The 22,542-nt window shown below is 44.1% G+C and overlaps 3 protein-coding genes and 1 long non-coding RNA gene across 9 annotated transcripts in view; 1 reads left to right on the forward strand and 3 right to left on the reverse strand.

Moving 5' to 3' along the window:
• Nucleotides 1-1,415, reverse strand: part of LOC110017608 — a 53,976-nt gene extending 52,561 nt beyond the window's left edge. For 3 of the 4 annotated variants that reach the window (XR_002872823.1, XR_002872822.1, XR_002872821.1), the window contains exon 1: nucleotides 881-1,072. This is a non-coding gene — a long non-coding RNA (uncharacterized LOC110017608). The other variant, XR_002872824.1, reaches the window with a different exon arrangement.
• A 591-nt stretch (nucleotides 1,416-2,006) lies between these two features.
• On the reverse strand, nucleotides 2,007-5,786 carry atp5f1c (ATP synthase F1 subunit gamma). 2 transcript variants are annotated; one of them, XM_023952449.1, is made up of 9 exons: nucleotides 5,687-5,786; nucleotides 5,131-5,165; nucleotides 4,350-4,481; nucleotides 4,067-4,274; nucleotides 3,852-3,995; nucleotides 3,689-3,753; nucleotides 3,459-3,614; nucleotides 2,390-2,486; nucleotides 2,007-2,121 (listed from the first exon to the last, which is right to left on the reverse strand). In XM_023952449.1, the coding sequence occupies exons 1-9, from the start codon at nucleotides 5,725-5,727 to the stop codon at nucleotides 2,118-2,120; spliced, it is 882 nt and encodes a 293-aa protein (XP_023808217.1). In that variant the 5' UTR covers nucleotides 5,728-5,786; the 3' UTR covers nucleotides 2,007-2,117. The 2 variants fall into 2 exon arrangements, with proteins under 2 accessions (XP_023808217.1, XP_023808218.1); XM_023952450.1 differs by lacking the exon at nucleotides 2,007-2,121 and having other exon boundaries at nucleotides 2,386-2,486.
• A 525-nt stretch (nucleotides 5,787-6,311) lies between these two features.
• Nucleotides 6,312-9,570, forward strand: kin (Kin17 DNA and RNA binding protein). The gene is made up of 13 exons (XM_004083229.4): nucleotides 6,312-6,370; nucleotides 6,462-6,581; nucleotides 6,670-6,764; nucleotides 6,848-6,891; nucleotides 7,440-7,562; nucleotides 7,839-8,023; nucleotides 8,112-8,160; nucleotides 8,240-8,291; nucleotides 8,369-8,498; nucleotides 8,572-8,694; nucleotides 8,775-8,874; nucleotides 8,947-9,047; nucleotides 9,292-9,570. Exons 2-13 carry the CDS (start codon nucleotides 6,468-6,470, stop codon nucleotides 9,349-9,351), a joined length of 1,176 nt encoding a protein of 391 aa, XP_004083277.1. The 5' UTR covers nucleotides 6,312-6,370; nucleotides 6,462-6,467; the 3' UTR covers nucleotides 9,352-9,570.
• A 69-nt stretch (nucleotides 9,571-9,639) lies between these two features.
• Nucleotides 9,640-22,149, reverse strand: itih2 (inter-alpha-trypsin inhibitor heavy chain 2). Of its 2 annotated transcripts, none has more exons than XM_020714017.1 (21): nucleotides 21,933-22,149; nucleotides 21,798-21,830; nucleotides 21,571-21,609; nucleotides 19,728-19,900; nucleotides 19,551-19,655; nucleotides 19,293-19,455; nucleotides 19,105-19,212; nucleotides 18,399-18,527; nucleotides 18,193-18,309; nucleotides 17,851-18,019; nucleotides 17,651-17,776; nucleotides 17,304-17,485; nucleotides 16,135-16,320; nucleotides 15,894-16,033; nucleotides 11,665-11,837; nucleotides 11,433-11,570; nucleotides 11,247-11,360; nucleotides 10,762-10,960; nucleotides 10,501-10,673; nucleotides 9,911-10,022; nucleotides 9,640-9,838 (listed from the first exon to the last, which is right to left on the reverse strand). In XM_020714017.1, the coding sequence occupies exons 1-21, from the start codon at nucleotides 22,023-22,025 to the stop codon at nucleotides 9,670-9,672; spliced, it is 2,841 nt and encodes a 946-aa protein (XP_020569676.1). In that variant the 5' UTR covers nucleotides 22,026-22,149; the 3' UTR covers nucleotides 9,640-9,669. The 2 variants fall into 2 exon arrangements, with proteins under 2 accessions (XP_020569676.1, XP_011489613.1); XM_011491311.2 differs by having other exon boundaries at nucleotides 21,930-22,149.
• Nucleotides 22,150-22,542: the final 393 nt, after the last annotated feature.

Below are 22,542 nucleotides of genomic sequence, written 5' to 3' on the forward strand. Positions count from 1 at the left end.
CAGAGACTTAAGAAAAGTAGGACGAAATAACTCGGCAAAACACAGTAAATCAGATAAACAACTAAACACATTTGGTCAAAAAGCCACACTTAAACCAAAATCCGTCCAGACAAGCACAGGGAATGGTATCCCACAATCCTTTGCGGTGCAGATCTAGCAGCACCAAAGTTACACCTACTTAATTGAATTCATTTGAATGAAAGTAAAAATAAATGTCTGAAAACTAAGTGTTATTTTTAAGCTAACTTAACAAAAAAAAAGATTTATCTTTCCAACATCCATATGTGGTCTTATCACCCTCTCACGGTGGAAAAAGTATTATCTGAGCTTCTTCATCCACTAAATCATCTTCAAATGGACACGCCATGCTGCTTCACCTCTCTGAAAACAAACTAACCTTCAACTAAACCTGCTCCGGACCAGGTTATGTTCAGAGCATGAGTTGCCATGGCAACTTGACCTACCCTGAAACATACCTCCATTTCTGGAACCGAAAACTGAGGTTATCAACTTCCTTAGCCTCAAACTTACCGTGGGAGCTAGCATAACCTGCTTTCTGGAATACCCCCCTGGAACAAGTTAAAAGGTTCATATTGTTAGTTGAGTCGCCTTCTTGTAGAATTGCTACAGTAAAACCATCAGGTTAATCCAAAGCTCTCAGTTAAACGTTATAGTTCCTAAAAAGGAAGGCTAATTATCTAAATGTGTTTACAGGTGTGACACTCATGGGACTTTCACTTGTAAATTAGGATGACAGACAGAGATGTTTGCAACATTTAAGTCAATGATTTTGAATTTCTCATTTGTCCTAAAATGCTCTACTGTGTTTTTAAAACATTCTCAGTTGGAAATAAGGTCACAAATTCCTCCACGAACTTACCTGTTTGCCACTTGCTCCTCTGATGATCAAAGCCCCGCCCACTGCCTGAGCCTCCCCACGTGGTGAGATGTTTTTTCTTCACATTTCAAATCCTGCTTCATTAAAGGCCAACGGAAAAAAAAGTTTTAATCTGGAGGTACAGAAAACTCACTTTTATTTGTTTCGCGAACGTTTTTAGAAACAGCTGTTCCATCAAACCTGTAGACGGCAAAACCGGGAATGACGTCATCAGGCTTTACCGACTGGAAAACAGACACCAGATTCATGACACACAAAGAGTCTATTTATTTACGAGACTCACTGAGACACACAAACGCACAAAACAGAAAGTAACAAAGACATGAAAGTGACTAAAACATTAATTCACACGAACTCCCCTCTTTCTTCACCAGATGGTTTGGCCCTAAAGGTGCTGTGTGTGCATTTAGCAGACAAACGCCCCCTAGTGGTCAAATGTCTCTTTCTCTAAATTCTCGTGATTCTGACCTTTCTAAACATTCAATTTAATTATTTTGAGTCTCACACTTTCCTGTCATCTTAAAGATTTTTATCTTCTTATGAAAAATTTAAAACTTTGATTTCTTTTGTTCCTTTTATAAGAAAACCTCACACACAAACACTCGGTATGCAATCAATGCAACTTTGACAAATGAAAGACTTATAGAATAATACATCTAACCTTATTGTGTTAATAATGACCTGAAGAGTCAATTAAATTTATAGTCTGGAAATTCTTGTGCTGCTTTAATTTTAAGATTTTTACTTTAATTTGGGCCTTTTGTCTCAAATTTTTGACTTTAAGCTGTTTTTCTTTTTACATCTAATTTTTTCTAATTCATTAGTTTCAAAAGATTTTAACTTTTTTCCACAGAATTTAATTTCTTTTTTCTACATTACCTGCTTTCTTTACATGTCTGAAAGCATCAGATCCAAATCTTCAGACGTGGACCGACAGCAGCTGGCGCCGTGTGAACGCCGCTCCTTTGATCTGGATCATTTCTGGACACGTCTAAACCTGATCCAGAACAGACACTTCTCTGCTACTCTACCGTTACCGTGGTTACAGACTTGCAGATTGAAATCAATCTTCAGTTCATTCAGAGGAAGAAAAAATCAAAAACATGACTCGGTTCTGATGTAGAGGTTTATTTTTCTGTATATTTTCACAAATAGAAGCACAAATAGGTTCTTTAGACTCCCCCGAAGAACTTTCAGAGACAGAAACGACGTTGTCCGTTTATCTAGAAAGGCAAAAACAAAAGAGTGAGAGAGAGAAGGACGGACGTATCTCTGCGGTGGGCGACGCTGCTGGACGTCTATCTGCTCTAATCCTGAGACTCCTAACACTGAACGTTACCTCCTCCGGTCAGCCTCAGTCTCTGAGTTCAGCAGTGAGAAGGAGCAGATCAGACCAGAAACAAACGTTACAGAACCTGAAGACCTGTTAGGCTAAGAGGGAGTCTATCCGGTCAAAGAGGAGGAGGAGGAGGAAGACGGCCTGAAACTTACAGAGCGGCGGCTCCAGAGATGATCTCAATGAGCTCCTTGGTGATGACGGCCTGCCGGGTGCGGTTGAAGGTCAGGGTCAGCTTATCGATGATCTCAGCTGAGAAGAAAAAAAAAAAAAATTAAATTGAAGAGACTTCCTGAAACTGTCAGCAACAAAGAAAACGGCAAAAAATGAAGAAAACATCAGCCGGAAACGGCTTCAATGAAGACGCACGCCGGTGAAAATGAGTTTTGCAACATGATGCAGGACATTTATAAAGAAAAACAAGTTGAGAAATCGCATGTCTTTACTCAAATGGCTGGGAATCTGGAGCAGACCATTTGAAAAACATTGCATTCATGACGCAGAAAATGCTACGGCTGGACAGCTCCAATGTTGCTGCACCGCCAATGTTAACTCGTAAGCTAGCCGGAGAGGGTGTAAACAGACGGGTGACGGGAAGGGGGGCACGGTTGCTCTGTGCATACCCACAACTCTGAGGCGATTTTCTTATGAACTCCTGCCGCTCTGCAGAAATTATGTGCTAGAAAACCACACAGGTTTTGGATTTTGGCTAAAAACGGCAACTCCTGTGTCTTTAAGTCACAGAAAACCTTTAAATAAATCTTTGTTTAAGGTAGCCACGCCCCCCTCAGCTTCAGTCAATGAGTTTTTATGCAGTTCAACCCTTTATGACCAACACTGTTTTCAATGAACTACTAAAAAGTTGTGAAATTTAGATGTTCCTGGAGGAGGAAACCTGTGCTTCACATGAGGCTGTTGACTTCCAGGTTGAAGCTCATTTACAATCAACTGTAGCCAGGCCTGTTCACTAAATAACCACTAATTATAGATCACGAGAGCACGTTTAACATCTACATGTTAATGAAGTACGAGTCCTTGAATGACACATGCTCGTCCCGAGCATGCTCAGTAGTGTCTGTCTGCAGCTGCACGTGCACTCCAACACGTGTGCACGGACAGCTTTCAAACAGAACGACACTTGATCAATAAAATGAACTCAGTGAGTAAAAATAAACACAACAAGAAGTACATTTAAAAAAAAAAACGGATCTGAAAGAGGCTCACAGGCGTTCTTGCTGGCGTTGTCCATGGCCGTCATCCTGGCGCTCTGCTCGCTGGTGGAAGACTCCTTCATTGCCAGGTAGATGACGTTGACCAGAGCGAACTCCTGGTAGTTCCTCAGCACGTCAGCGTCGATGTCATCATAGATCCCCATGCTCTCTGTGGAAGAGGGGGGGGGCACGTTCGGGATCTGCGGCTCCGACTGAGAAAGGTCAAAGTTGAGTTTCTTCTACCTGAGTTGGCCACGATGTCCGTGGAAAACAGCGGCTTCTGGTCCGTCCTGTAGGAGATGACGGACCTGCGGGGGGGGGGGGGGGGGGGGGGGGGGGGTTAGTTAGTCCGGGATTCAAAGCAATACTTGTGGCATGCGCCAGATAAAAGGGGCGGGGTCCACACCTGAATCTGTTGAAGATGACCGAGCCCTGGTCGAACTCGTATCCGGAGTTGAGCAGCTCGGTGGCGACGATGGAGGCGTCGTTGAAGCTGGGGGGTATGCGGCCGACCTCCTTACAGTTCAGGATGATGTGCTTCCCGTGGGTTCTGCTCGGATCAACGGATCATGAAGCCAAGGCGAGTCTGAATCCTGAGAGAACCGTCAGAACCTCTCAAACCTGTGCAGGAGGCCTCTCAGCTTGTCTCCCACGTTGACCACCATCACCTCCTTGCCGGCGCTGGTCAGGTTGGCGATCTCGCTCTTTATGACCTTGGCCACACCGGAGTGGATGGCGCCGCAGAGCCCACGGTCAGAAGTCACGCCGACCAGCAGGTGCTTGGAGGTCTTCTCCTCGGGCGCCTTGATGTCAGCCTTCTCGTACAGCGCTGTCGTGCAGAAGAAGAGACGTTTTTCAGCACGGCGCCCGCCACAGCAACCGCGGCGTCACCGCCAACACACACCTAGAGCTCCGGTGCCGTAGACGCGGGCCGGCTTCAGCTGCCTCTCAGCGCGGGCGTATTTGGCAGCGGCCACCATCTTCATGGACTTTGTGATCTTCTGGATGTTCTTGATGGACTTCAGCCGAAGGGTGACTAAAGGAGAAGAGCGGTCACATGATCAAACACGAAACACAATTAAGCCTTTGTAAAAACTTTATTCGTCAAGTTAAGTTTTTCTTCTCAAGTTCTTTCAGATGCAAAACATGACAAGTTAGTTAACGAGCAGATATGGGTTTGCAAAATACAAATAACATTAAATCCATATTTATTTTTTACAAATTCAGGAAATGAATTCACTTTACTTTAATAATTGGTTAAGTGAAATCATCTGTCACATCGTTTAATTTAGTTCATTTGTTTTATTTATTTTTTTCTCTAAAAAAAAGAAACAATAACAATTTTCACTACGCAGTTTGTTTGTTTTTACTTTCTAAAGCTCAGTTATAACTAAATTAAATCTTCAGGGGTAACCTGGAAATTACAGGCTTTTATTTTTATATCAAACCATCCTGGAGATGCTCAGTTATACCTAAATAAGTCTCAGAAAGAGTTCATCTTAACAATCCAGGCTTTTATTTTGTTAGGAAATCATCACGAATGAATGACAGTCTTCAGAGATGCTCCGTTATGTTGACATATGTAATTTTTCACAATAAAAGTAAAGACATAAAGTTGTTTAACAATGAAACCGTGCAGACAGACAACCAAATGGAGCATTTTAGCTTTGGGGATAAACACTTACTGTCCTTCAAGGTGGCCATGTTCCTGACCTGCCCACTGCGAACACAATCAGTTCACGTTAGCGTTTCATTCACTTCCATTCATGTACAGATTTCAGTGCAGAGCTGGACTTTCTGTCCTCTCGCAGACACCATGTAGCATTTTATGATATAAGAACTGTGGCGTCCTAAAGATATTTGCTAGGTAGTATCCTTATTAGCTTAGCAGCTAACGCTAATGCAACGCAAAAAGGCTAAAACAAACAGAAAAAAACTACTGTAAAAGCATCTGCTGTTGGAATACACATGTACAGAGATACAGCATCTATTTATAGACTTTGTGTTACATTTCAAAAGTTACAGCAAATTAAGTTAGCGCTGTCATTAGCATAGCCGGTTGAGTTAGCTTCATTCATTAGCTGCGGCCTGCCTCTCTTAGCACGTCCTTGTACAACTGATGTGCAAATCCTGAATTCAATAAGCCACATTTTCGTTTCTACAACACTTTAGAATTTAGGTTTGATTTAAAAAGACAATAAAAATAAAATAAATGTGATGTTTGATGGTATTTGGGTTTACCATTGTGGGAGGAAAACCAAAGCGCTGCTCCGGGCGAACATGGCTGCAGCGATGAAGGTCAGACACCCAGAACTGCGCACGCGCAAGCCTACGCTTGTCGGATGATAACTTCAAGGACCACTGGGAACTTTTTCCTGCATTGGTTTTCAAAATCAAAAGCTCTTTGTATATGTCCACATGTGAATTTTTTTATTGACATTAAAATAAAAATGATTGGAAAAAATGAGCCCGCGTTTCTTAATATAAAACCATTAAATTTGATGTATTTTTATATATTTTATTTTTTTACAGAAATACTCTTAAGCAGAGTCTTTACCTATTTATCATTTTAACAGGTAGAGCAAATCAAAACGCATGTTTAAATCGCGCATTTAAGGTTTAGCACAGAAAGGAAAATATTAACACAAATAACTGAACTACAAGCAAATCAAAACCTTAAAGAATTTTATGTAAACAAAAACTTTTTTGTAATATTGCTAAATAAACACAGGCTTTAAATAATCCATATCATTCATAAGATCACTGAGAAAAGCACAATGATTTTCTTCTTGTTTAAACTCATCACACTGCTTCTGGCGTATGAAGTTTTTAAAATCCGGAGCTCGTGAGAAGTCCATGAAGGTATCAATTGTTATCGCGGGATTTTGTACTTTTGCGACAGTGTGACGTCTGTCGGCGGAAACGGTTAGCTTGCTTCCTCGGTTTATCTCAAAATATTCGGGAAAATATACCCAGATTTGATATTTTTTACAGGTTTAATTGTGTTTTTTAACAGATCAAAATGGGGAAAGCGGAGTTTTTGACCCCGAAATCGATCAGCAACCGAATAAAAGCCAAAGGTCTACAGAAGCTGCGATGGTATTGTCAGATGTGTCAGAAACAATGTCGAGACGAGGTGAGATTTTTATATTATGATCTTATTTTACACCTTTGGTTGTTGTTGGAGAGTTTAAACGGTGATTTTGTTCTGTTTTGGGGTCTAGAATGGCTTCAAGTGTCACTGCATGTCCGAGTCCCACCAGAGGCAGCTGCTGCTCGCCTCAGAAAACCCCACAAAGTTCATGGACTATTTCTCAGAGTGAGTCCTCTACTAACCATCCCAACTGGAGCTTTAACACTCACCTTAAAGATGTTTACCATGTCTGTTGCTGTCTGTTTCAGTGAGTTCAAACGCGACTTTCTGGAGCTGCTCAGGAGGCGATTTGGTGAGAAAAATACCCTTCAGAGAAGCACTTAAACTAAGTCCTAAGAACACAGTTTCCCTTTATGACGATGACTTTATTTACGTCTTTATGCCTTTGAACAATATATTAAACACCCAGCGCCCCTAATCTAAGTAGTTCTTTACACATTTCTTAAAGAAATGTGGCTATTCTGAAAACTATTAAACAGTATTTCAATGGTTTTTGATGGATTGGGAAATTTTAAGAAATTCTCAGCACTAAAAACAAAGTAATAGGAATTAAAAATACACAGATATATCAAATCTATTTAAGAACTAACTAAGTCTTGACATTATTGCTCTTACTCATCATTTTATTGATTTAAAGATCAAATTTACAAGATTTTTCTCGTTTTTAAAGACAAAAACTTCTCAAAAGGGGATTGAGTTAAATATTTTCTTATGTTTCTTCACGTCTTTCTAAAAGGCTAAACAATAAGCAACAACTGTAAAAATCAACCAAAAAGTGAACATCCACTTAAAAGATTTTTAATTATGTGTTTCTAATCTTTTTTTTTTTTTTCATTTTAGGGACCAAACGAGTGCACAACAACATCGTCTATAACGAGTACATCAGCTACCGGGAGCACGTCCACATGAACTCCACGCAGTGGGAGACGCTCACGGACTTCACCAAGTGGCTCGGCAGAGAAGGTGAGTCCAAAAACTGCCTTTAGATCACAGCTTTGCGCCTCTTTTCTCCAGATTTATACCACGTATATTTATAAAAGTTGGAAATGTCTTTGAAAAATGTGGATATATTCTCAGCAAATCTGAAAGAAGGTTAAATTCAAAAGCGACTGAAGTGACCTCAGATGCAGAAAACGCATCTGGACCGGACCTTCTGCTCTAAATCTGCCATTAAAGCCTTGAGGCCATCTTCCTGCAGACTGCATCTTCGTACTCAGATTTCCATAAAATGTTTATCAGGTTTGTGCAAAGTTGACGAGACGCCTAAAGGCTGGTACATCCAGTACATCGACCGTGACCCAGAGACCATCCGGCGGCAGGAGGAGCTGGCGAGGAAGAAGAAACAAGAGATGGACGATGTGGAGAGGAGCGCCAAGTTCATCGAGGAGCAGGTCCGAAGAGGCCGCGACGGCAAGGAGACGGAGGTGAGTTCCAGCCGGACGCAAATTCTGATTCTGTGCGTCTTAATGTACAGACGGTGGGGGTGAACGCCGTGTCCCTCTTCTTCTTTAGGAAACTCCTGTTTTCACAGAGCTCAAGCGTGAAAGCGAGGAAGAAAAAGGTGGGAGTGGTTTGGCTTTTTTTTTTTTTTTCCCCGGTCTCTTAACTTTGTTCTCATCCGGCGTTCTCCGCTCCTGCAGTGGTCTTTAACCTGGGAGCGTCCGCTTGTGTGGCCGGCCCCTCCAAACCGAGGTACGGCCGTCTCCGTTACCCTTTCGCGGTCGCGTCTCCTTCGGCCTTCGGCTCTAACGGGCTCTTTTGCGCCTCAGCTCCGTCCTGGGTCCCAGCGCTCTGAAAGCAGCCGCGGCGCCACCATCTGTGAAAAGGAAAGACCCGCCGTCCAGCTCAGACTCCAAAAGCGAGAAGAAAAAGAAGTCCGCCTTGGAGGAGATCATCGAGGTTCGGACCCTTTGTGTTTGTGTTTGTCCTGCCAATGTCAGAGCGGACCGTCCTGAACCGTGTTTCTGTTCAGATGGAGGAGAGGAAGAAGAAGCAGCCGTCCAGAACCGACTACTGGCTGCAGCCCGACATTGTCGTGAAAGTGATCACCAAAAAACTGGGAGAGAAATACCACAAGAAGAAGGCCGTTGTCACGGTAACGGTGCTGTGATGACGAGAAACGACGGCGGGCACGGAGGCCTCTCGTTGCTGACGGCTGTACGCCTTTGTGAACAGGAGGTGCGAGATCGATACGGAGCTGTGGTGAAGCTGATCGACTCCGGGGACAAACTGAAACTGGACCAGAACCACCTGGAAACGGTCATCCCTGCACCGGGTGAGCCCCCTTTCCGCCGTTCCATCCAGGTTCTGCAGGTCAGGGATGCTAAAGGTGTCAAACGGTCCGCAGGTAAACGGGTTTTGATCCTGAACGGCCCGTACAGAGACACGGAGGCCCTGCTGGAGGGCATCGACGAGAAAAACTTCAGCGCCACGCTCACACTCGACGCCGTGAGTGTTTCGACCCGGGTGTCATTCACATCAGAACCCCAGTTTATACCCCTCATTCCAAAGTTTGAGGACTTTTACTGTGACATGTTGCTGGTTTGATAAAAAATAAAAACCGACAGTTGAACTCGTGTCTGTCGTCTGGCACGTTGGTGGTGGGTTAATGATGTGGGCTTGTTCTGTGTTAGATACAGAAGAGTCGTCGGATCGTTTTGAAAATGATTTCCTGTTTTCTTTTCACGTCCAGGGTCATCTGAAAGGGAAGAGGGTGACCGTCGCCTACGAGGATTTCTCCAAGCTGGCCTGAACATTCGTGAACGTCGTTCGATGTTTAGACTGAGGGACTCTACTGTGTCAGAGTTAACCCCCCCCCACACACACACACACCTGTACATACAGCCATCCCTCAATCCACATGCTGGACAAGTCAGGGATATTCACAGCAGCAGTTCCATGTTTTTTTTATTTTGTCGATCCTGACGTCTGCAGGTTTGAATTTGGTCTAAATAAAGTTTGCAAAAATAGATTTTTTGGTGGAACTTTTCTTTGGAAAAAAGTCACATCTGCTTGTCCCCCCCCCCCCCCCCCCCCCACCTCTTTCACAACATTCTTCTTATTTGAAGGTTCAGAACTGCGTGGTATTGTCTGGGTTCATGTGGAGGAAGCTGTTCAGACCGGGTACGATGTAGTCTGTGTAGTGGCCGTCGATGAAGCCCTTCCCGCTGTTGTGGACAAACCAGCAGTAGACGTTGGCGCCCTTCTTCGTGTCGCGCCTGTAGTCCTTCTGCCAGCCCCTGAGGAGAGCAAAGCGTACCGAGTTCACAACCCATTCGTGTTTTCGGTCGGACTTGTGGGCGGGACAGTACCTGGTAACGAGCAGCCTGCTGCCCTTCACCTCCATGGTAGCTTCCTTCTTCAGAGGGTCGAGTCCCTCGTGGACGTTGTACACGTGAACCTCAGGCTCTCTGGAAAACTGCCCTGTGAGGTCACATCAGACAAACCTTTATCTGCACGGTTTCTTCATTCTTTTCATTTTATGCGAGCAGGACATGATCAAAAAGTAATACTTCAGATTTCTACTACTTTAGTCAGAATCTCTGAATGAAGGAAGACTTTTTTAATGCTAAAACCTGTTAGCGGCAACCATGCTAGCCCCTAAATTTCACTTCTGAAATTTAAGCTAACCTGACAGAGCCCTGCAGTTCCTCAAATGACCACTAGAGGCTGGTTTCAAATACATTTTCAATTCAAATGAATGTTCAAAAAGTCCAACTGTCTGGTTTTAAAAGCTTTAGACTTTAAATGCTTCGCTTTGGAATAACGACCACTAGGGCGATGTTGGTGCTGTCGCCACAAGCGTCTCTTGCTAACATTTTTCCACATGCTTTCTTTACAGTCGATTAATCACAGCTAACCTTGTATAGTGTCAGTGCTGTCGGTTTGATTCCCTGCTTACCTATGAGTCCATGAACCAGAGGGGAATACTGGTTATTGTTGGGAATGTAAATTCCCAGGAAGTCGACGTTGACGGGATGTTTCTTCCACACGCGGTGAAGCAGCACCATCACCTGGATATTATTGTTGATGGTGATGTTCACATGAGCGTCCTTCACAATGGAAACTCTCACCCTGAAACAAAGAGAAAAACCCATTCAACACAAGGTTTGCTGTAACAAAGAAAGTGGTTTCCGTTTTGTTTCTAAGCAGCTTTAGCTACCCGTCCTGTGTGATCTCAGCCGTGGACCCCCAGGTGAAGGAGTTTTCCTTCCTGTTGTCGGTCAGGGTGATGAGGTCCGTGCTGACCGTCACGCCGACTCCTCGCGGCTGGTAGTAGACCGAGATGACGCCGAAGTAGGTCCTGAGTTTGTTTTTGAGGACCTTCTTTGAGCCAATTAACTGACCGTTCACAGAAACCCCTTCAGGACGTGAGGAAGGGCAAATAGGACTCATATGAAAACGTTTCAAGAGTTTAGCACACAAAAAAAACATGTTTATTTTAGCACGGAGGATTTGAGTCTGAGGTCAAATTGAAAGATTCTGAAGAAATCTCTGTATGTCAGGATTAAAACTATTGCTAAACGCACAATTATGGAACAATATTCATGTCATATTGCCTATAAATGTTTCTTTTATTCCAAGTTTCTTGACTTGTGTAGTGTATATATTTTTAAATTTAAAAGATGGAAACGTCTTTTTTTTCACCTGTTCCATCATCCGACACCAGGCTGAGGATGTCACCGGGCTTGGAGTCGATGTTGAAGCACACGTTTGTGGCCCTCCCAGGCAGGTGAATGATGAAGTGGGGGTCATTATCAACTGCGTGTGAAACTCACAGTGTGACCACGCAGCCACTAAAGATCCATCCATGAAATCTGAGATATGTGTTACCTAAGTTAACCGTCTCCGGCAGCGTGATCTGTTCCACTTTTGGCTCCTTCATCTCACGCAGGGGGGGCTCAGTGCTCTGCTGGACCCAGGAGGGGGGAGGCTGGTAGACAAACTGCACCGGGGTGGGGCCAGAGAGTGCTGAAAACATGCAGTATACTCCTGGTTAAGCATTCCTTCAGAAATTCTGTCTTTTTCAATTAAAATGTTATTTGAGTGGGGGGTTTTCAGGCACTTGAGCAGCAGCCTTTTTTGGGGTCCAACGGGGAGTCGGCCAGCATCCTTTCCGTGGCGTCCTCGCTCTCCACCAGCAGCGCAGTGAGCGGGGTGACAAACTGATGCTCCACAGCCAAAGCCATGATCCTCTGGGTGATCTTCCTCTTTTTAACCGCTGTTGGAGCGATGGACCTGCAGGGGGAGCCAGAGAGCAGACAAATCTCTTTAACGCTTAAGCTACGCTCACATCGCCCTTGGCAACGCACGTTCAGGCGGCCACTTCCAACGAAAAGCATGTGAACGCACACATATGCGAGTTTCGGTCTCTTGCGTATAAAACACGTGTGTTCAAGCGTTGCTGAACACGTTTTTACGACCCTTTTTGAGTGCTACGTACAAAACGCACGACCACGAAACACTAAACCAGGTCAAACTTTGACCATTCAGGGACTTTGATGGAACAAAAGAAAAAGCCTGGAGGAAGGTTGGTGCAGCTTCGACATCTCGCACCAAGACTCCTCCAACTGTAGGTGGCGGACAGGCTCTAGTAAACAGTAAAAAAAGAAGAAGACGAAGAAGAAGAACATCCCTGCGTGTCTACTGTGAACACCGTAAACTACATGCGTGTTCAAGAACACGTGTTTAGCCACGCACATGCCCGGCGTGTCTGTAGCTTTTGTAGTTTGAGGACTTTTTAAGCTTTTCTTTCCCGTTTACAATTTCCTTGATTAATTTATCCTTAATGGTTATTTTACACAATAATCCCACAATGACCCAGAACCTGATCAAAACACTCAGTTATCAGAGGTAAATTTCAACATTAAAAATTTTTAAATCAACAAACCAAGCAAAGACGACGTCAATCTAGCCACAGGGGTCGCAAGCCAGTTGCCTCTGTGCCGGTCCCAAGCCCGGATAAATAGAGAGGGTTGCGTCAGGAAGGGCATCCGGCGTAAAAATTGCCAAAATAACCATGCGAATCATCCACAACACTTTAGACATACCGGATCGGTCGAGGCCCGGGTTAACAACGACCGCCACCGATGCTGTTAACCTACAGGGTGTCGGTGGAAATTTGACTACTGTTGGTCGAAGAAAGAGGGGAGGCAGAAGGGCCCGTGGCCAGAGAGAGAAGGGAAAAGGCAGGAATATAGGTTTGAGAATAGGGACTCTTAACGTTGGCACAATGACAGGGAAAGGCAGAGAGCTGGCAGACATGATGGAGAGAAGGAAGGTAGATGTACTGTGTGTGCAGGAGACAAGGTGGAAGGGCAGCAAGGCACGTAGTATTGGAGGAGGATACAAACTGTTCTATCATGGCGTTGATAGGAAGAGAAACGGGGTAGGAGTGATTCTGAAGGGGGAGTTTGTAAACAGTGTTCTAGAGGTGAAAAGAGTCTCAGACAGGATGATGAGCCTAAAGTTAGAAATTGAAGGGGTGATGGTGAATGTAGTCAGTGGGTATGCGCCACAGGTTGGCTGTGAGTTAGAAGTGAAGGAGAGATTCTGGAGTGAGTTGGATGAGGTCATAGAGAGTTTCCCCAGAGGAGAGAGAGTTGTTATTGGAGCAGACTTTAATGGGCATGTTGGTGAGGGCAATAGAGGTGATGAGGAGGTGATGGGCAGGTTTGGTGTGAAGGAAAGGAATCTGGAGGGACAGATGGTGGTGGACTTTGCGAAGAGGATGGAAATGGCTGTAGTCAACACTTACTTCCAGAAGAGAGAGGAACATAGAGTGACATACAGAAGTGGAGGTAGGAGTACTCAGGTGGACTACTTCCTATGTAGACGAGGTCATTTGAGAGAGGTTAATGACTGCAAAGTGGTGGTAGGAGAGAGTGTAGCCAGACAGCACCGCATGGTGGTGTGTAAGATGACTCTGGAGGTCAGGAAGAAGAAGAGAGGGAAAACAGAAAAGAAGACCAAGTGGTGGAAGCTACAGAATGAAGAAACTTGTGAGGAATTTAGGCAGAAGTTGAGACAGGTCCTGGGTGGTCAGGATGAGCTTCCAGATGACTGGGAAACTACAGCAGAAATTATCAGGGAAACAGGTAGGAAGGTGCTAGGTGTGTCATCTGGAAAGAGGAAAGACGGTAAAGAGACTTGGTGGTGGAATGAGGAAGTACAGGAATGCGTCCAGAGGAAGAGGTTGGCTAAAAGGAAGTGGGATGTAGAAAGGACTGAGGAAGGTAGACAGGAGTACAAGGAAGCGCAGCGTAGAGTGAAGAGAGAGGTGGCAAAGGCCAAACAGAAAGCTTACGATGAGCTATATGACAGGTTAGACACAAAGGAAGGAGAGAAGGACTTGTACAGGCTAGCCAGACAGAGAGACAGAGATGGGAAGGACGTGCAACAGATAAGGGTGATTAAGGACAGAGATGGAAAGGTGCTAACAACCCAGGAGAGTGTACAGAAAAGATGGAAGGAGTATTTTGAGGAGCTGATGAACGAGGAAAATGACAGGGAAAGAAGGGAGGAAGATGTGGTTGTTGTGGAGCAGGAAGTAGCAGAGATTGGAAAGGATGAGGTTAGGAAGGCTCTGAAAAGGATGAAGAGCGGAAAGGCCGTTGGTCCTGATGACCTACCTGTGGAGGTATGGAAGTGCTTAGGAGAGACAGCAGTGGAATTTCTAACGAGGTTGTTCAATAGGATTTTAGAGAGTGAGAAGATGCCTGAGGAATGGAGGAGAAGCGTTCTGGTTCCGATCTTTAAGAACAAGGGTGACACGCAGAACTGCAGCAACTATAGAGGAATAAAGTTGATGAGCCACACAATGAAGCTGTGGGAAAGAGTAGTGGAAGCCAGGCTTAGGAAGAAGGTGGAGATTTGTGAGCAGCAGTATGGTTTCATGCCCCGTAAGAGCACCACTGATGCCATTTTTGCTTTGAGAATGTTGATGGAAAAGTACAGAGAAGGTCAGAAGGAGCTGCATTATGTGTTCGTAGATTTAGAGAAGGCGTATGACAGGGTGCCGAGGGAGGAGCTGTGGTACTGTATGAGGTCGTCTGGAGTGGCAGAGAAGTATGTCAGAGTAGTTCAGGACATGTATGAGAGAAGTATGACGGTGGTGAGATGTGCTGTAGGTCAGACAGAGGAGTTCAAGGTGGAGGTGGGACTACACCAAGGATCAGCTTTGAGTCCTTTTTTGTTTGCTATGCTGATGGACAGGCTGACAGACGAGGTAAGACAGGAATCTCCCTGGACAATGATGTTTGCGGATGACATTGTAATTTGCAGTGAGAGTAGAGAGCAGGTGGAGGAACAGCTAGAGAGGTGGAGGTTTGCTCTGGAAAGAAGAGGCATGAAGGTCAGTCGTAGTAAGACAGAATACATGTGTCTGAACGAGAGGGATCAAGGCAGAAGTATTAGGTTACAGGGGGCTGAGGTGAAGAAGGTGCAGGAGTTTAAGTACTTGGGGTCAACAGTTCAGTGTGATGGAGAGTGTGGAAAAGAGGTGAAGAGGCGAGTGCAGGCAGGTTGGAGCGGGTGGAGGAAAGTGTCAGGAGTGTTGTGTGACAGAAGAGTGCCAGCAAGACTCAAAGGAAAGGTGTACAAGACAGTGGTGAGACCAGCTCTGCTCTATGGGTTAGAGACGGTAGCAGTGAGACAGAGACAAGAGGCTGAGATGGAGGTAGCGGAGATGAAGATGTTGAGGTTCTCCTTAGGAGTGACCAGGTTAGACAGGATAAGGAACGAGTACATCAGAGGGACGGCTCATGTTGCCTGTGTTAGCGACAAAGTCAGAGAAGCCAGACTGAGATGGTTTGGACATGTTCAGAGGAGGGATAGTGGATATATTGGTAGAAGGATGTTGGAGATGGAGCTGCCTGGCCGGAGGGCAAGAGGACGGCCAAAGAGGAGATATATGGATGTCTTAACAGAGGACATGAAGTTGGCTAATGTTAGGGTAGAAGATGTCCATGATAGAGTGAGGTGGAAAAGGATGATTCGCTGTGGCGACCCCTGATGGGAAAAGCCGAAAGAGAAAGAAGAAGAAGCAAAGACGACGTCAAAACTGTGTAAAACTGTCCCACGGATTCCGTCCAAAGGGGATCACATTTATGCTTCTTACCTCTTATGATGGTCTTAAATCAAAACATTTCAAAGCTAATAACTTTTTGAAACCTTCACATTAAAATTTTGAATGAAAACTATGCTAATGGTGTGATTCCTTCGTCATTTTAAACATGAACTCATCAGTTCCACAGACTCCTGATTTTGCTTTGCGGTCCATCTGCAGCGGCTCACCTCTCACTGATCAGCTGTTTGATGGTCAGATAAGCCCACATCTGTTTGGCAAAACCCGTGAAGGAGTGCTGATGTTTGGCCAGCTGCATGTCCAGGTCAAACATGTCTGCCTCTGTCTCTAAGTTCATGTCTACACGTGCCTGCAAGACAAAAAAAAGACAAAAAAACTCAATCAGGAGCTTTTAACCCAAAATCTGATATTTCACTACCATTTGCACTTCTACTCTTTAGCGGTCCTCACAGCTAAGGCACTGATGATGCTGGTCAGTTTGGTGCTCTCCGAAGGCAGAACCTTCCCGGCGACCACCAGCTCACCGCCGTAGAAGAACGTGTTGAAGCAGTTCTGGGTGACGTCGGTCACAGAGTCTTCTGAGAAGCGGATGCTGATCTGCCGCAGCAACGGACTCGACACCTGCCTGTAGAAGGTCTGGAGGACGACGGGAGGACAGGTGAGAACCGAACACACAAATCCTGTCCGCACTAAAGGACTTTAGCAAGGAGAGGAATTTTTGTCCTCATTGCAATAAATTTATCTTTTTCTTTTTAAAAAAATTAGATAAATTATGTTCAATTCTCTATATATAGCCCAATATTACAACAATAGTCATCACATTTTTTTAAATCAACCCATTTTAACATTTTTTTTAAAGTCTTTCAACGTCACATTTATTTTTGTAGTTTGCCATAAAGTGTGTAATTAAATGTCATATTTCTTATATTAATTAACTTAAATAATTAAAAAAAACACTAATTTCTTTAAAATCACAACTTTGACCTAAATAAGGTTGAAAAGTTAAAAGAAACTATGATATATTATATTTGTCTTGGGCTGATAAATACTTTTTCTTCTTAAATCTGTGTCAAAATAAATATTTCTATTAATAAAAATTATATTGTTGCCATAGAAAAGGCTTGGATGGATGGATGGATGGATGGATGGGTGGATGGATGGATGAATGGGTGGATTAATGGATGGATGGATGGATGAATGGGTGGATGGGTGGAAGGATGGATGGTTTAATGGATGGATGGAGGGATGGAGGGATGGTTGGATGGAGGGATGGATGGATTGAAGGATGGATGGATGGATGGATGGATGGATGGAGGGATTAAAGGAAGGATGGAGGGAGGGAGGGAGGGATGGATGGATGGATGGATTAAAGGATGGATGGATGGATGGATGGATGGATGGATGGATGGATGGATGGATGGATGGAGGGAGGGATGGACGGATCTGCTTTCTCCCGTTCTGCTTTTTGAGACATCTGAAACTACATTTAATGAAAGTCCGTTTTGAACATGAGCCTCATAGAAGCTAAAGTCAGACTTGACGTGTCCTAAAGATAATAAGAAAGGAGAAGTATGTGTTGGTCTTGTGACTGATGGCTGATATCTTGGTGGGCGTCTTACCCGCAGCTGCTCAGCCGCGTTGTGGTTGGAAAAGATCCTCTGAGCCGCTCCCCGGTTCTCCATGGAAATGCGTTCCAGGAAGTCGTAGTCCACGTCATAGCCAATGCCCAGAGAGAAGAGGGAGAACTCCTCTCTCATGACTCGCTTCAGGTTCTTCTGGATGGTGCCCAGCTTGATCTCTCCTGAAGGAAGATTCGCATAGTTTCATGAAAGGCTAGAAAGCTGATTCCTAAAGAGTTTTCAAGAATCTGATAACTCTTATTGTTCTTAAATGATTTTAAATCCTAACAACCTTTTCCAAATATTTGTCAGAGATGAAAAAAAAAAAAACTTTGAGCAGATCTTACCCACTGTGGGGTCTCCATCAGACACAAAAATGATCATAGAAACGGACCGCTGTTCTAGCAGATCGTGATTCGACGTCCTCACCAACATCTGCACGGCTCTCAGAAGCGCCTCGTTGATGTTAGTGCCTAGATAGAAAAAGTCATCAACGATGACCCTCATAAGCACCAGTCGGACCTGAGCACAAGTAAAACTGCTGAACCTCCAGCGGGTCTGATGTTCTGGATGTAGTTCTTTGCATCTTCAGTCTGAATGGGAGAGGCAGGTACCAGGTCCTCGCGCCAGCATCTCACGTTGTGGTTAAAGTCTATGATGCTGAATTGATCTTCCATGGTCAGGTCATCTAGAATAGCCTGCATGGCCTCCGCTGTCTGGGAGGAAAGGTTTATTTTAACGTATTGTAGAAGGTGACCACAGGGTGGCAGTGTTTCATCATGGGGGTCCAGTGTGGCATCATCAGCGTAAAAGTTTACAATTGCGATTGTGACTGAGTGAACAAATATGGCGGAAAGTGTTGTCCTGAAGGGACGCAGATGTCTCGTACTTGCTTCATCTTGACCCCCCACATGGACCCGCTGACATCAATGACAAACACGATGTTTTTAGGAAGAGGCGAGAGTTTGGACGGAGCAAAGAAATGGACAAAATGACCATCTGAGACCTGGAGGACAAACCAAGATGTAGTTATTTCTGAGTTCTGAGGAACCAGACTTCTGTCAGGTCCAGCAGCGGAGAGATCCTGTGCCGTACCTGCAGCTCCCCAGCGTTGCTTTCTCTGTTTACGTCGTAAATGACCGTAAAGACGCCGTCGATGGCGCTGTCTGTGCAGGTCTCACACTTTCTCTGCATCTGTAAACTCGGCTCGAAGACAACGTGAGCCTGAGGACATAAAAAATGAAAACCTCCGATCACCCAAATGAACGGCATTTTTTCACCAAAAACTGCTGCACAGACCTTCATGTGGTGGAAATTAAACTAGAAACATCCTACAGAAGATACTCAGCTCCATCAGGTCTGATCAAATATACGTCTGTCATCAGTTTATAACCCAGTAAAAGTGTTTTATCATGGTGATAAACTATAGTATCATCAGCGTAAAAATAAACAATTGCAAAATTAAAATTATTTTTAGCAAAAATATTAGCTTAACCCTTTAATACTGAAGGTGTCATCGAAGACGGCAAAATAACAAATTCCGTGACTACCTTAACTCTTCGAACATTGTTGCAATTTAACGTAATTCCAGTGGAAAGAGATGAAATAAAAAGCATCTTCACGTCGATATCGGGGTAAAGCCGCTTTTTCCCCATCAGAATCTGCTGATTTTGGTTAAACACTACAGTAAAGTGTCGTATATCGGAGAAAAGCTGCTTTCCTCAGCTTCAGAATCTATTGGAATCATGTTAACTGCATACACTGTATGTTTGTTAAAGTCTGTACATTGCATCTGTGTCACCTTATCTGTGGAGGAGTTCACTTTGATCTGGTCTGCAAAGTGAGCGCCAAGGGTGTTTTTTGTTTGTATGCTGGAAATTCCCTTGGGTTCATAAACGTATACATCCACCTACGAAAAGAACTGGATTTCAGAAGGAGAGATCGATGATGTGAATGCAAAGCAGTTAGTTTAATTCCTGATTCTGTCACCTGAAACTTTGGCACCAGTCTTCCAGGCTGTAGGTACAACGTATGTTCGTAGAAACCCAACTTTCTTTGCATCATTTCTTGGTAGTGGAGCTCAAATTCGATGTTGCTTCCCGGTGGAACGTGAACCTCTGTTTTAAAGGTTTCCATGTCCTGGGAGTTAGTTCTGCAGAACACAAAGACATTTTTTGTTTGAGGAGATGTTAGTCTGACTGTGGGACCTGTCCTGTCTGACTTTTATAGCAAGTGTTGCTGCAGCACCTGACGATGCCCGCTGCCTTGTTTCTGGATTTGGCCTGAGCATACAGGTTTCTGGCCACTATCTTGTCCTTCACCGAGCCCACAAACGTGATTCCGTTCACATTCCTGGATAAAAAAAATGTCCAATAACATCAGCATGGTTCGCGGTGTCATAAGGTGCTCTGAATCCTGGCTCACATGGTGAAGTTGGAGATGAAAGCCCGCTTGGGGATGTGCACGTTGAAGCCGATGCTCTGAGGTTTGGAGCCAGAATTGACCACTGAACTCTTGAAGGTGGTGTGAGCGAAACGTGCCGTGATGCGACTCTCCACCTTGTAGCTCTTGACTGTGATGTTATCTCCACGGACGGCCTGAGCAGAGAGGAACAGCTCTGTCACAGATGACCTGCTAATGAAATGTCCTCAAGTTATCAGTAGGTCTTTTCTATTGTAAGACGGTCGTCTTGGTAACCACAGTGCAGAAAATAAGTATTTATCTCCAACAAACAAGCAGGAATTCTGTTCGTCACAGAACTGTCAATTCTTATTTCAAAAGTTCTTTATCCTCCACTTGTTACCTGTATTAATGTCACCTGTTTGAACGGACACCTGTCCACACCTTTATAAACAGTCAGACTTCAACCTCTCACCCAGACTGAAAGGCTGTCAAAGGGCACAATGAGCAAGCAGCTTCAAGAGAAGAGAGCAGCTCCCTCCACCTGGAGCTCCATGGAAGATCTCACCTGCTGGAGTAAAACTGATCTTGAGAACGGTGAGGAAGTAGCCAAGAACAGGAACCACAGTAATATGGGTTCCAACGGTAACATGAATTCAAACCCTGCCGAGCTCCAAAGGTCGCCCTGCTTCGACCAGCACATGTCCAGACCCATCTAAAGGTCTCCAGAGACCATCCAAATGATCCAGAGGAGGATTGGGAGGTGGTCATGTGGTCAGACGAGACCAAAATGGAGCTTTTTGGTATAAATGTCACTCATTTGGAGGGGGAAGAACCCCATACCCCCTGCAAAGCATGAGGGTGGAAACATCATGATTTGTGGCTGTTTTTCTGCAGAGGGGACAGTATGAATACATGGATTCGTGTTTGGAGAGAGTTTGGATTAAAACCTCCTTCCATCAGTGCAGATGAAATGTGGCTGGATCTTCCAGCATGACAAAGATCCAATTCAGAGTGGCTACGTAAAAAAAAAAAGGAAAAAAAAACCAAAGGTTTTAAGGTTCTGGAGGGTTTTAGTCAGTCTCTGGACCTCAATCCAATAGAGAATTTAAAGAGGGAGTAGAAAGTCCTAACACATCATTGCTCTTGAGAAGATCTGTATGGAAGAATGGACCAAAATAGCAGCTACAGTGTGCAGAAACCTGCTTAAGAAACCTGTGATGTCTGTCATTACCAACTTGGGTTAAACACTACAAAGTACTGAGGTGAACTTTTCTTAGTGAATACAAATTTATTTTTTGTGTCGTGAAACAAATAAATTCTTTTAAAAATCAATGTGATTTCCTCAATTTGTTCTTTCCTCAATTTGTCTCAAACAGTTAAAGATTTTCTATGAGGAACATTACAAACCAAACTCAGCTTCTTCAGTGGAAGAACTTCCCAGAATCTGTACTGTACCTCAAACACGCATCCAATGGCGCCCCTACCAAGTTATACTGGATGTGGAAGTATTTAGGTACTACTATTGGCCCATCTATGTAGAATAAATTCACTCAAGTACCGTCGGTAGGAAAAATTTGGAGTCACTGCTTATTGTGATGCAACGAAAACTCCAAACTGAATATTCTGGATGCATTTCTCAACCTCTGGATCCTGCAGTTTGGCATTTTGGGGTTAAGAAAAACGTGTTAAAAGTTTTTGAAAACGTGAATAATATGTAGAAGAAAAGCGTCGGGAAGCTGCAGGGTGAAGCAATCCGAGTCAATAGCCTGTCAGTCATGAGAACCTCTCCAAACAGCAGATTGATTATTTGATATGACGAAATTCTGACAAAGTTGAGAAGGTTTGAACAACAAACAGGTCATACCACGAAGTCTTCCTCTTCTTCACTGGTCGGCATCGCCCTCTAGAAGAAAGAGAACCACACAGAAACCTGAAGTGGTCCTATAATCCATGTAATCTCATGAAAAACGGAAAGGTTTAAACATCTTTGTTTGCAGATGACGCCTTGCTTTATTTATAGAATCATTACACTGTTACTCAAAAAAAAAATCTAGTTTTTTCTTTCAAAATGTGAGTAAAGAAAGGTTTCACCTTCTGCCTCTCCTGGTGAGCCCGGATATCTGACTAAAGAAGGAAGGAAAAATCTCACAAAAATGTAGAAACGTCTTTAAAGTATGTGATTTCTGTTGCATGAAAAGGAATTGACACCATTTTCGGCCTTACCACCTCGTCCTCCCGTTCTCCATCGATCACAAACTCCAGACAGTGACCCTGAAGGAGGATATGGAGCCCCAAACACAGCAGCAGCGGACACCTCATGTTTTCCCGGCCCGTGTTCTCATACACTCATGTTTCCACAGGAAACACACAACAAAATCTAAATGGCAAACGGAGAGAAAACAGGTCCTTTTTTTCTGGGAGCTGTTAGTAAAACTAAAGGTTAAAATCCAACCGGTGGACTTGTGGCCCCTGATCAATAATTGTTGTGTGAGGTGAAACCCAAAGAGGAGAAGGACACACTGAAACCTGACCTGCAGAGTGGACTGGATCAACAGGAACAAATAGTTTGAAACGCTGCAAAGTTTTTGTCACGCAAAGCTATAAAGACAGCAACATACTGAGCCCTTAGGAGCCCTCCAAGACAGGATGATCTACTTCTGTTCTTATCTCTACTTATGGTAGTTTTATTTAATTCTGGCTCGATTCAAAATACTTGCAGTTTTCATAATGACCCCTAGGGGGCGGTGTGCCCAATAAAACAATAACAGCCTCATATGTTAATTTCTGAGAGTTTATAGGGGTAAAAGCAGTTTGGTGCTTATTTGCTGACTTAACT

This window comes from Oryzias latipes, chromosome 23 (assembly GCF_002234675.1).
Source record: "Oryzias latipes chromosome 23, ASM223467v1".
In the NCBI taxonomy this organism is placed as follows: Eukaryota; Metazoa; Chordata; class Actinopteri; order Beloniformes; family Adrianichthyidae; genus Oryzias; species Oryzias latipes.

What these genes read in the sequence shown, in the direction of transcription:
- kin (XM_004083229.4), top strand. Translation starts at nt 6,468, where the DNA reads ATGGGGAAAGCGGAGTTTTTGACCCCGAAATCGATCAGCAACCGAATA. An exon ending in AGAAACAATGTCGAGACGAG is followed by an intron (nt 6,582 to 6,669) that starts GTGAGATTTTTA and finishes TTTGGGGTCTAG; the next exon opens with AATGGCTTCAAGTGTCACTG. An exon ending in GCCGGCCCCTCCAAACCGAG is followed by an intron (nt 8,292 to 8,368) that starts GTACGGCCGTCT and finishes TTTGCGCCTCAG; the next exon opens with CTCCGTCCTGGGTCCCAGCG.
- itih2 (XM_011491311.2), bottom strand. Translation starts at nt 22,025, where the DNA reads ATGAGGTGTCCGCTGCTGCTGTGTTTGGGGCTCCATATCCTCCTTCAG. An exon ending in GAGAACGGGAGGACGAGGTG is followed by an intron (nt 21,831 to 21,929) that starts GTAAGGCCGAAA and finishes TTCCTTCTTTAG; the next exon opens with TCAGATATCCGGGCTCACCA. An exon ending in AGCAGGCTGCTCGTTACCAG is followed by an intron (nt 9,839 to 9,910) that starts GTACTGTCCCGC and finishes TGCTCTCCTCAG; the next exon opens with GGGCTGGCAGAAGGACTACA.
- atp5f1c (XM_023952449.1), bottom strand. Translation starts at nt 5,727, where the DNA reads ATGTTCGCCCGGAGCAGCGCTTTGGTTTTCCTCCCACAATG. An exon ending in CTGAGAGGCCTCCTGCACAG is followed by an intron (nt 3,996 to 4,066) that starts GTTTGAGAGGTT and finishes TGATCCGAGCAG; the next exon opens with AACCCACGGGAAGCACATCA. An exon ending in GGACATCGTGGCCAACTCAG is followed by an intron (nt 3,615 to 3,688) that starts GTAGAAGAAACT and finishes CCTCTTCCACAG; the next exon opens with AGAGCATGGGGATCTATGAT.